Raw genomic sequence first — 12,247 nt, forward strand, 5'->3', positions numbered from 1 at the left:
AAAGAGAATTAACAGCAAAAAGTAAAGTGGTGTATTTTTGTTTCTCTTCTTCACCAGTTTCTTCTTCTATCCTCTGCATGCAACAAAAATACACTTTACTTTTTGTTATTAATTCTCAGCGCAAACATTGAAAAAGGATTTAACTGAAACTGCCATTTTTTAGATTTTCAGAAGTGAGTACAAGATATATGCTCTAATAGTACAAAAATAAATTTGTATTGTAATTTAATTATAAATTATCAGTGTATAAAGTTTTTTTAACTTTTAGAATAATTATCTTAAAATTTATATCAATGATTATTTTTAATTAATTAATTAAATGTCTATATTTTCTATATAGTTAATATGGAATCATTAGACTCTTAATAATTATATATTGTTAGTGTAAAATTTTGGATTTAGGATAATAATTATTAAAGCCAATAAACTTACCAACATGATAGGTTTTTATTAATTTATTTAATTTTATTTTTTATGCTAAATAAGTTTTATAAATAAATAAAAAATGTCAAAAAAATTATAAAGTTGTTTTTTACTAATTCGTAGCTTTTTTGGACCTAGTCTGTCCATCAACTTAAAGCCCATGGGCCCTTCTATTTAGAAACTTACAGACCCAGAATGATCCCACAACCTCAGCTTCACTAATTCCGTAATAATGCAACACTTTTTAAGTGAAAAAAAATTATTAACCAATTGAAAATATTATAAATTTTTTTTTTATAAGTTATGTAAAAAAAAACCATTTTCAATCATTTTACTGTTATTATTTGTCAATAATATCAAAATGTTTGCACATTTATGAGAATTTTTTATTAAAAATGTTTTTCTTATTTATACACAATTATGACATATAGTGTGTTGTCATTATTATTTAATGTTGTTTATGTGAAATTAACAAAATAGAACCAATTAAATATTTTTTTTAAAAATTATGATAATTTTTAAAAAAAATTATTAATCCAAAATTACTATTAGGACAAAAAGATAATTATATATATAATAAACAACTTTGTCTGTTCACCAATAATTATATTAAAAAACAAGAATGGATAGATCTTTGTAAAAAAGCTAAATACATTTGTTCTTCTTAATTTTAGTTTTGATTCCGTAAACATTTGGTTCCATTTTTTTTACAATTTAAAATTTCTAAAAAGTAGCTTCTAGTATAACCCCTAAATTAAAACGTTGAGAAAGATGACTTATAGGGTTACTCGACCAAATTACAAGTAAAAAAAAGTACAAAATTGTTAATAAATTATAAATATTAAAAGTATAGAAAATAAAGTCTTACATTTTGAGTAAACAATCATGGATTCATAATATTAAAAGATTTTGTATTTTAATTTAATATTATAACTTTTTTGACTTATACTAATTATCTCAAAAATCAAATTACTAATTTTTTTATACAATAAAAAATATAAAAACCAAGCGAAAATCTTTATATATTTATTTCAATATTTTCCCTAAACAGACCACTATTTTAATTGTTAATTGTTAATTGTGTACAATATTATAAATATTTATGCTGTTTTTATTTATATTTAAATTTTCACTTTAACAACATATAAACTATATAAAACTTGAAATTTAATTGAAGAACGAATTGATATAATTTAAAAAAAAATTATTATACATATAAATTAAATTTTATATTTTAAACCTATACAATAACCAATAGCACTAGGAAACTATTTTGTTCCTTGATAGAAATTATTTCTTCAACAAAAGGGTGTAACTGAACACAATTCACACTTTCAGTCATCACTACAAAATACAGACAATAACATTTCAGTGATCTTTCAAAGGGCGAAAGAGAATCGCATTCGGAGTGTCTGAAGATCGAACCATGGACGACGAACTGCTCGAGCTGCAGCGACAATTCGAGTTCGCGCAGCAAGCCAAGTCGAGCATTCGATTATCGGAGCGAAACGTTGTCGAATTGGTCCAAAAATTGCAGCAACTCCAAATCATCGATTTCGAACTTCTCCACACTGTCTCCGGCAAAGAATACATCACTCTAGTACGCTCTCTCTGCTTCTTCGTTTACCGATTCGGTTTCATCGCTCGCAATTTTCATTTTCAATGGATTAAGTAACCGATTATCCATTATATTTCCTTGCTTCCGTTCACAAAGTTGTGCTTATGCTTAATCTTAATCAAACGTTTATTAAAGAGATTGCGCATGTTGTTAGGATCAACTGAGGAATGAGATGGTGGAGGAGGTGAAGAGATTAGGGCGGGTTTCTTTGATCGATCTGGCTGACGCTACTGGAGTTGACTTGTACTACGTGGAGAAGCAGGCGCAGAGCGTTGTAACGGCACACCAAGAACTCATGTTGACACAGGGAGAAATCATGTCTGGCTCTTACTGGGACTCAATCGCGGAAGAGATTAACGAGAGGCTTCAGGAGTGTAGTCAGATTGCGCTGACGGAAATCGCGGCGCAGTTGAACGTCGGTTTGGACTTGGTTGCCTCCGTGTTGGAGCCGCGCCTTGGAACGATTGTGAGTTTGTGTGTGTTGGTTTGAATGTGCTTGGTTGAATTGCAAGGAGTGTGGAATTGTGTTTTGATGAGTGCTGGATTTTAAAAATAGGTGAAAGGAAGGCTTGAAGGTGGCCAGCTGTATACTCCTGCCTATGTGGCTCGTGTTGGTGCCATGGTTCGGGGCGCTGTGCGGGGCACCACTGTTCCGACCAATTTGACTGTGGTATGGAGTTCGTTGCAGCAGTTGCTGCAAGAAATTGACGGAACCAGCGGCTTGGCTGTTGAAGGATCTTTCTTCCAGTCATTGTTTAACGGACTTGTGAAGGAAGGGGAAGTTCTAGGGTCACTTCGTGCAGGAGTACATTGGACACCAGCTGTAAGTGGCATGTTCTGAAATCCTCTGTATATTGCTAGAGTGATACCTGGATTGTGGTTCTCATATTTGTTCTGGGCCTGTGGAGTGGATCACCTCTGGTTTCATGCCCACTGAATGCTTAATTGACAGTAATTGGGAGGATTTTTGTATTCTTTTGATGTAATTATATTTCCAGTTCGTCAATTGATAAAGAATGACATTGAACACTGAAATCACGAACAATGCAGCAATACACTTAGTGCTCTGCAGACAAAACTCTGCTACAGAGAGTGCTCTCTGTTCACAAACTGCAAATAACAGCGCCCCCCTCCCCCTCCTCCTAATTACACAATCTACATTCAAATACCTGCTATTGTGTCAATTCAATTTTTGTATGTGTGCCTGCTATTGTGTCAATTTAATTTTGTATGTATACCTGCTATTGTGTAGTTTCTGATACAGAATCAATTGTTCTCTAAGCACATATCGTAATAATTAACTACCTTCAACCCATTAATAGATGCTTCCCTAACTAGGATCTTAGTTTGCATCAATAATTCTCTGATGGTCTGACCATTAATGACATGGGTTGAAGTAAACTTCTATAGCTTTTATGCCATGGTGAAATAAACTTAGTTCCTAGATCTTTTAGAAAGTATTTGTTATGACTTCCACTACTTTTGTCACACAACAGGTATTTGCCGTTGCTCAAAGGGAGTTTGTGGAGTCATTCTTTTCTCAGGTATGGACTGTCACTTCTTTGATCTTTCCCTTTAGTTGAAGCTACCAAAATTTTTGCCTATTTCTAGAATATGATCCGTTGATCAGAGCTATATAAACTTTCTTTACAAGTTCCCTAGATTGGATTTGAATAATGTAATGACTTACTTCTACCCATTTATTCTTTTATATTGTACTTTTACCTGTATATTCTTTGTAAATTGCATTTGTAACCTTCTCATTCTCTTCTGGTAAAAAAAATTCTGAACTTCTGCATTCATTTTATGCCATCTTTTTTTGTATTCTATAGAATTCTTTTATCACCTATGAGGCGCTGCACAAACTTGGAATTCCCCAGCCAATTCAATTTTTGCAGGTAGCTAATTTGTTCCTATGTTGATTTTTTTCCAAATGATAGCTATTAGGGTCATAGATATTTGTGAAATAAATACTTTGAACTACTTGTTTCCCTAGCTTAGTTAATGAAGCCTAAGTTTGCGCAATCCAATTTAGTCCAGATACCCTGAAGGCAAACCTTTAGTTACAACATTTGTTCACCCATCTGTGATTGAGATGCTAGATGCTGCAACTGAGGACGCTATCGACCGTGGTAGCTGGTAAGTGCTTGATAATTTCTTTCCACTATCCCCACTTTATGTCTTCATTGGGCAGAACTGGATAACTCCATATGTTTCTAGCAAGTTATATTTACTCTTTGGAACACAATTATTTCAAAGCATTGTATTCTAAAATAGCAATGTTGCAGGAGTGATTCTCTTTCCTTATTACCTTCATCTTTTACACCTCAAGATGCTTCTAGAATGTTGTCCTTCTGTCAATCTGTGCAAAATGCTCTTAAGGTAATACTAAACTATATTGTAGATTTATGCTCAGTACTGTTGATTCATGTGTTGATAAACTTCAATTTCTTTGCAGTCTAACAAAGCACACATTTTTGGGGATTTTTATGTGTTGAGCAGCAGTTTTATAAAGGTTTGTTCTGGCATTTGATATAGTATTGTAGATGTCAACTTAATTATTTAATTTTACAAACCACGATGCCTATTTAGTTGTTCAAACACGCCCTACTACTAGTGTGCAGTTTGAAGATTGGTTTAACAGATTAAATATTGCAATGAGAGTTTAGATGCTAGTTGTTTGTTATGTAATTTGCTTACAACAGGTTCAGCACTGCTATGAATAAACAGTTCATCAAATTACAACTACAAAAAGTGTCATATGCTATCAATTAGCCTACAAAAAGTGTTTATATAAACTGCCTGCATTGTCATATGCTGTTCAGAACTGACTTAGATGATAGGTTATATGTACTACCCTTTCTTTAATGACCATATGTATGACCCTTTTGGGCTTTATTTTCCTTTCTGTGATTAATTTCCTTTACAATATGCAGATTTTGTTTTGTATCTTCTCCTTTCTTGCTTAAGAACTGAGAATCAAGTGTAGAAGTTACTGTTGATAAAAATATCTATCTGCAACTACTTTTTATTGTTGGTTTCCTAATCCCTGTATGTTTCTCTCCATCATCTACTAGGACATCTGTGATCGTGTTGTGAAAGAGTTGGAGATATTAGGTGTTTCAAGGTCTGTTGGCACTACGATGCCTGGTGATGTTAAAGTACCCAATGAAGCTAAAGTAGGGCGTGAGTTGAGCAGGTTGAATGAGTCCAATGAGATGGCAAGTGATGGTGGTGCCAACAGGCAAGCTGATAAGGGATCAAAGAAGAAAAAGGGGAAAGCCACAGGGAATGCAGTAGTAAATATATCTGAAAGTGGTGCAGATAACCAGGAACAGACATTAACAAAATCTAAGAGAGGCCAGAAAAAAGGTAAGGATACATCTGCACAAACGGCTGATTCGAAGACAGGTTCTAGGAAAGAATTGCTTAAAATAAAAGAGGAAGATCTCAGTCCCTCAGAAGAATGGATCATGCAGAAAATTACAGCATTGGTTTCTGATTTTGAAGAACAAGGTCTGTTGACTTAGCTATCAATTTTGTTCTTTCTCACATATATATTTTACCCATTGTTCTTAAATGTAGTGATATAAATTGATAGGTATAGATGATCCTGAAATAATTCTCAGGCCTTTGGCTAACCAATTAAGGCCTACAATAATCAGTTCTTGGATGGAGAAAAAGAAGTCACTGCTTACAAACAATGCAGACAGAATAAAACGTTTGCTTGATAATCTGCAGAAGAAACTTGATGAGGTTTGACTGCTAAAATTTCTTTTTTGTTTTTTGTTTTTACTGCTTCCACTATTGTCTTGTCACTCTTCTAGACATGTAAAATTAAAATTAGTATGTACAATTCTCAATGTTGATTGTTTTCTTTTTTGGCAGTCTTTCTTAAACATGCAGCTGTATGAAAAAGCCTTAGAGTTGTTTGAAGATGATCAATCAACTTCTGTAAGTTTGATTCAGTTATTTGGAATTTTGTGGTGTCATTGATGACCAAAATAAGTTAATTCTTATTTGATGGCCAGGTTGTTTTGCATAGGCATTTACTAAGAACAGTAGCAGCTCCTATGGTGGATTTGCTTCTTCGTAACCTGGTATTATATCCAACCCTTTGTTAATGTTTCATGAGGTTTAATAAGATCTAAATCTTACTCTGGATTATCATCTGCAGGATGAGCACAACAAATTAAAGAATGGACTAGATGTGCAGGAAGCTCCAAATTCTGAATTTGTTTCACTCAGTCCTGCAGACAGAACTGCAATTGTAAGAACAAGGCTCTAAATAGTATTTGGCAATATTATATGCATCACATTTCTTTTTTTTAGCGAACAAATTTTGTATCAGTCTCATATTTTTGTTGAAGATCACTATTTTGAAGGAGCACATAGAATGACATCATCTTTTATTTATTATTTTCTTTTGCAGTCTAAGAGTTTTCCAGGAGCTCTTGCAAACAAGGCTCTTTCTGTTGTTGAATCATTGGAAGGAAAGGTTAGCATTTTTATTCCGAAACACTTCTCATTTTAAGGTTTTTTGTATAGGTTTAACTGACTTTTCAGTTCTCAACAAAGACTGCTTGTTGGCTGGAATTGGGTCTATTTGGAAAAATATAAAATTTTCTGTGAGAAGAATAAGAAGAAAATGAAGAAATTAACTTGTCCATAACCTAAAATTAGCTTATGCACAAGTTAGAATAAGAAATTTAGAAAAACTGTATGAGAAAGTTTTTACAAATTAACTCATGCATGAACTAAATCTTAGCATATAGAGAAACTAATTTCAATTATTCCTCTTATTTTTCTTCTCTTTTAAAATTAGCTTATAGAGGGAAGCTTGTCCAATCAGGCATATTGTTTTGTATTATTTCATAAAAGTATAACTCATATTTGAATATTCAATACAACAGAGTATGGAGACATTCATGGCTGCGTTTAGAATGGTTACAGAAGAGAGGTAATGAGTCTATATTTGTCTGTAGAACTTTATCATTGATTTTACGTCCAGCTCTTCTGTCCTGATGTGAACCCTAATACATAGTTTGATCACTAATTTTTCCAGTGGGCTGCCTTTGAAAAAGCTTGACAAGAAACTAGAAAGAACACTCTTACATTCATATCGTAAGGTATATGTTTACATTTATTAAAAAATTTACTAGAATTTAGTGAGGCTAGATTCTTATTCAAATATTGTTGATGCTGGTTATGGCATTAACACGGAATGGTTCAAAGAGAATTTGAGAAGAAATATATGATATTATCTGTGCACTAAATCAAAGTGTGAAAGAGGTATTTATAGTACAGCTGTCATAGTGGCATAGTGACATCGAGTTAACTACCCACTAATTTACCTGAGAGTCAGGCAAAGAACTGCTCTCTTATACAATTCTCCACCCCTAGCCCACAAACTCAAGGTGGATGAGACTTAGAATAAGGCTAATGTATCTTGAGTTTGTCTTAAGATGCTTCAGCCTTACTCTGAGCTGGGATGTGCTGAACAGCCAGTTGCTTGGCAGGAAAATGACAAAGAACAGGTCAATCTTTTTGAGCTTAGTGAGTATGGAGAATCGGGTTTTGATCAAGTGAGATAACACTCTTCTGTCGCAGTAGACAATAGTTGAAAAGGACACTCCAAGCATAGGTAGTAATGTTTCAAGCCACAATTTCTGCTGTCACTTGGACAAGGCTGCGATGTGGCTACCACTTAATGCTTACTGGACGGGACCACCGGCCCAAAGTTTTAGTGCAAACATTAAAGGTTTACACCTTGTTGTATAATATAATTTGGTGATATATCTAGTCAACTTGGAATTTCTAACACACCTCCCATATTGAGAACTACAGATCTCGAGCATGAATAGATATTTATAGAAGGTCCACTAATGACCCAATAGTGGGTAGGACCTTGTAAAATAAAATTTGTATTCGCTTATATACTTTAACTTAGTCATTTCTCTAATCAGTGTGGGTCTGAGAACAATTACAATGATTCTTACAATGATTCAATCCTAATTATTAAATGAATAAAAATCCTAAGTTAACTCCTAAAATTGCTCCTAATTTTATTTTGCCATACGTACATGTATGCTATCCACCCCTATATTATGAATTCGAGTTCTCACTCTTAGAGAGACATTCTCTTCTCTTCCTCATTCACTCATTTAGCTTCTTTTATAATTGTTTATTCCTTTCAAATATTATTTCTTAAAGTTGTTTATTTTCAATTTGATTAAAATTTTAAAATTTGCATCTTTATACTTGATATCAAATTGGTGATAACTTCTTTAGATCAAACCATGAGTTTAATGTTTGTTATAATCTTTGTTAATCTTAATTTTAGTTTAATTTTTAAAATATAAATTGACACACCATATCAATTGGGATATGTATTCATTTACATAATTTATTTTCAAAGTTTTCTAGCGAATTTTAAATTCTTATGTATTTAATATTTCCTGTCTAATAAAATAAAATATTCTTTGTTAATAGTGAAATAATCCATTGGTCATTTTAATTTCTTTTACTCGTAAATAGTTTTTCTCTGATTTAAACATACATGTGCAATGGATGAGAAATTTGCTAGCTGCCACTACGAACATCTAAGATATTCCAACAAGAAAACATTAAGTCAGTTGCAATTTATAGTTAACTGATCCTTTCTGGTTTAGTTTATCCTTATAATTAATTGTTATTTCAACATGATTTGCTATTCTTTCAGTTAATTTCCCTTATATTAGATATATTTTTTTATACTTCTTAATTGAAAGTCTCCCTAATATTAGTTAGTGAAGCAATTCCACATAAAACTCAGTCAATTTTGCAGCGATACCCTACAATTTGGTTGTTCTTAAACTGTGTGCCTTCTATCATTGTTATTAAACAGGAATTGACATCTCAAGTTTCTGCTGAAACTGACCCTGTATCACTTCTAGCAAAAGTTGTTTCTTTACTTTATATCCAGGTAACTAAAGCTTTTTTTTTCGTTCCCACCTTCCTTTGTCTATTAATAAACATGAATACCTGTATGAATAGGTTTACCACAAAGCTCTTCAAGCTCCTGGAAGGGCCATTTCCGTTGCCATTTCTCATTTAAGGGTATGTTCTTTCTGTCAATTGATTTAGTTGTGCATCAAATCTCAACTACTAAGTGATATAAAATCAAATATATGTCAGGCGGTTGCACAAATCAGACTAAAGATAATAATGATAAATGGGCGCCAACCTAGGAATTAGTTTTTTTTTATACTACTTCCAGTAAATAATAATTTTCTATTTCTTGGTTCCTGTGAAAGCACTGGCGACACTTTGATCCTTAAAAAGCGGGACACTTCAATCCTAAGCGTTCCATAAAAATAATATTTAGGTACTGTTTATTGATTTTTTTTCTTCAGGGACTAATTTGGGTTGAATTAACTCTTTCAAGACTCGATGATTGACTGTCTACTCTGTTTTGGGGGGTCGGGGGGCTAGCTTTATTATTTTTTTCATAATTGTGACCTCATGGTCTACCAGCTGCTGCAGTGTGACATCCCAGTTTAACTTTCTTCTAGGTTTGGTCGAGGAATAGGAATAGGTTCAAATTTGATACAGTATTAACGTTAAGTAGTAAATGTTATAACATTTTTTACACATTTTTGTTAAAAATAATTTGCAACACCTGTGTTGCTTAACACCACATACAATTAATGTTGTAGGCACATTTAGCTTTGACAATAATGTGGAATGAGAGAACCAAAAAAAGAAAAGGAATCCTCAAGATTCTAATAAAAACAATGGTTACTTGTAATTGAAAAACACTCAAATAATATATTTTTATTTACTCACTATCTAAAGCTGAATAGCCTAGGACACCCTAAAGGGCTAAAGGAGTGTTCAAAAGTGATGAGGGGAAGTAATCTAAATAAACCCTACTTATTTCCATTCTGCATACAGTTAGTTTGTGAGGTTGACTGCAACCCAGTCCTTGTAATTGTAACTAACAATTTTTCGGAACTTCTCCATCTTTTAACTAACAATTTAATATGTATTAATTGTCAGGACAAGGTAGACGAGTCGGCATGCAAGATTTTAACTGATTATCAAACTGCCACAGTCACTCTTTTGACACTATTGGCAGCTTCACCCGGTGACGTGAGTAACTACTAATCGTGCATTCTTTTCACATTCATGTCATATCAAGTTTCATTTATGTCTCTCGTTGAAGTAAAAAATTAAAGTAGTTCTATTTTTCGAAATGGTATTTTATTGCTTATGCTATCAAGTTAATTTTTCTTCTGCTGCTGATTTTTTTAATAGCTAGATTATAAAGCTCTATACATACTCTTTTATAAGATTATAAAAAAGATGTAGCAGCTGAAAACACTTTATTCAGTTTTTTTATTTATTAATTAAAAACTTATCCATAATGCAAATAATCATTGAAAGCAATATTTGAAGGACGACTTTCTCATTTTTTAGGGTGTTTGGTCTAATTTTTTTAAAAGAAATGATCACTTGTTTTTATTAATTTCTGTAGTTTTTGAAAGAACAATTGATTGTTTTCTTAAGAATAATTGATCATTTTCTTAAAAAAAATGTTTCCAAACATGCATTATTTAGATTATTTTGAATAATTGGAATAATGCAAATTGTTCATTACTTTTTTTCTTATAATTTTCTATAGGACGAGGATTGTGCATCTGATAGGATTTTGAGTAAAAGGGAGCTTCTAGAGAGCCAAATGCAGGACCTCAAAAGCTTGGTTTTGAGCACGACCCAAACTTCATAATAGTTTTTAAGCCGTATTGACTACTGAGTCAAGTTTTATCCTTATGATGCACTGATTGTAGTGACCATCTGCAAAAATCTGATACGCTGCAATTTTCTAAAGTAGACAGTGCTTGGAAATTAGATTATTGTGGATATTCATTTTACTCTAATTCACATTTGCAGGAAAACTCAAACAAATATATTGTAACTTTTTTATAACTCAAAAGGTATACTGGTTTTCAGAAGTTGTGTAGACTAAACCAATTTGCAAAATGACATTTAATCATTTCATTATTAATAATTACATAAATTTGTGTCAGTTATTTGAAATTTAAAGCAATGGCATGTTAGTTTTTTAATTAACTCAACTTGTGTAACAATTCTTTAATTTCCCACCTGCATTCGTTTTTTATTTTATTTTGAACCGATTAATTTTGCTTTGCGACATTATTTGCCGTATTTCAACTAACCATATTCGATCATTTCTAATATTATATTTTCGTTTACTCAATTTTCATAGAAATTTAAAAACTAAATGCTAATGAACAATAATTACAATCGAAGCGTCTTTAACATGAAAATAATAAAATCCATTTCAGGAAATGACATAATTTGAAAGGATCTCAATACGGATTATATAACTCGGAAAACCGATTTTTATTCCTTTTGAATTTCATATTTGAGAATGAGGGGGCGGGAATATTAGATGGTACGCAAGGGTAATATCGAAATTTAAAAGATAATAGAGATGTAATTTGATATTTATAGGGTGTATGAAGATAAAACCTTCAATAATAGTTACAATATCCCAATCCAGCAGTTCTTGGTAATAATACTCAATAATACCTGAACAACAGCCCTTATGAAATTGCAAAACTGGAGATCTGTTTAGTTTCTTTTAAGGTTAGAATTATTTATCCCAATCCAGCTGTATCTCGCTTTTCGAAACAATTGTAACTGAGGCTATTCGCATCTCACCGGTTTCCGAAGTTTACTTCTACTTCACGACACTTACCTCCCGCAAACTTAAACTAATATTATTATCTTCTCAACAATCTTAAGATGTCATTCAGGCGAGTACATTCCCTAAAATAAAAAAAGGAATTTCAAATATAATAAGGTTAAATTTTAGCTAAAGTGCGAGTTATTATACTTAAATCAATGGCTGGAGTCCAATCTTAATAGTTGGAACCAACCCTTAATCCACTATTAAGATCAAACTAAGAGTGCTGGTTTACCCTCCATTTAGAGCCACAAAAATACCGGTTGGATCATTTATCTTTGATTTAATGTTACAGAACCGAGATGCGCAATAACAGAACCAACAACCATATGCTGAACGGAAGAAATTTCAAAATGCAATCACAAATGCTTGGCCTATTTGTCTCCCAATTACATTCAGCAATTTAAAATTTATATTAAAACCAATTCGACTTAAAACAAAGCATATCCCTA

At 32.4% G+C, this 12,247-nt stretch overlaps 1 protein-coding gene across 1 annotated transcript; it reads left to right on the forward strand.

Annotated features, from left to right (window-relative positions):
• The first annotated feature begins 1,669 nt into the window (after window positions 1-1,669).
• On the forward strand, window positions 1,670-11,037 carry LOC137815721 (E3 UFM1-protein ligase 1 homolog). Its single transcript, XM_068618858.1, has 20 exons — window positions 1,670-2,023; window positions 2,196-2,507; window positions 2,598-2,864; window positions 3,538-3,585; window positions 3,874-3,939; window positions 4,077-4,180; window positions 4,330-4,423; window positions 4,500-4,556; window positions 5,119-5,557; window positions 5,643-5,797; window positions 5,930-5,995; window positions 6,073-6,141; window positions 6,219-6,311; window positions 6,474-6,539; window positions 6,955-7,001; window positions 7,107-7,170; window positions 8,928-9,005; window positions 9,077-9,139; window positions 10,082-10,174; window positions 10,707-11,037. The coding sequence occupies exons 1-20, from the start codon at window positions 1,850-1,852 to the stop codon at window positions 10,809-10,811; spliced, it is 2,460 nt and encodes an 819-aa protein (XP_068474959.1). The 5' UTR covers window positions 1,670-1,849; the 3' UTR covers window positions 10,812-11,037.
• The last annotated feature ends 1,210 nt before the right edge of the window (window positions 11,038-12,247 follow it).

Source organism: Phaseolus vulgaris, chromosome 11 (genome assembly GCF_000499845.2).
Source record: "Phaseolus vulgaris cultivar G19833 chromosome 11, P. vulgaris v2.0, whole genome shotgun sequence".
NCBI classification, from domain to species: Eukaryota; Viridiplantae; Streptophyta; class Magnoliopsida; order Fabales; family Fabaceae; genus Phaseolus; species Phaseolus vulgaris.

Coding starts and splice junctions, on each gene's coding strand:
- LOC137815721 (XM_068618858.1), top strand. CDS start 1,850: ATGGACGACGAACTGCTCGAGCTGCAGCGACAATTCGAGTTCGCGCAG. Junction 2,024..2,195: donor GCAAAGAATACATCACTCTA/GTACGCTCTCTC, acceptor GCATGTTGTTAG/GATCAACTGAGGAATGAGAT. Junction 10,175..10,706: donor TGGCAGCTTCACCCGGTGAC/GTGAGTAACTAC, acceptor AATTTTCTATAG/GACGAGGATTGTGCATCTGA.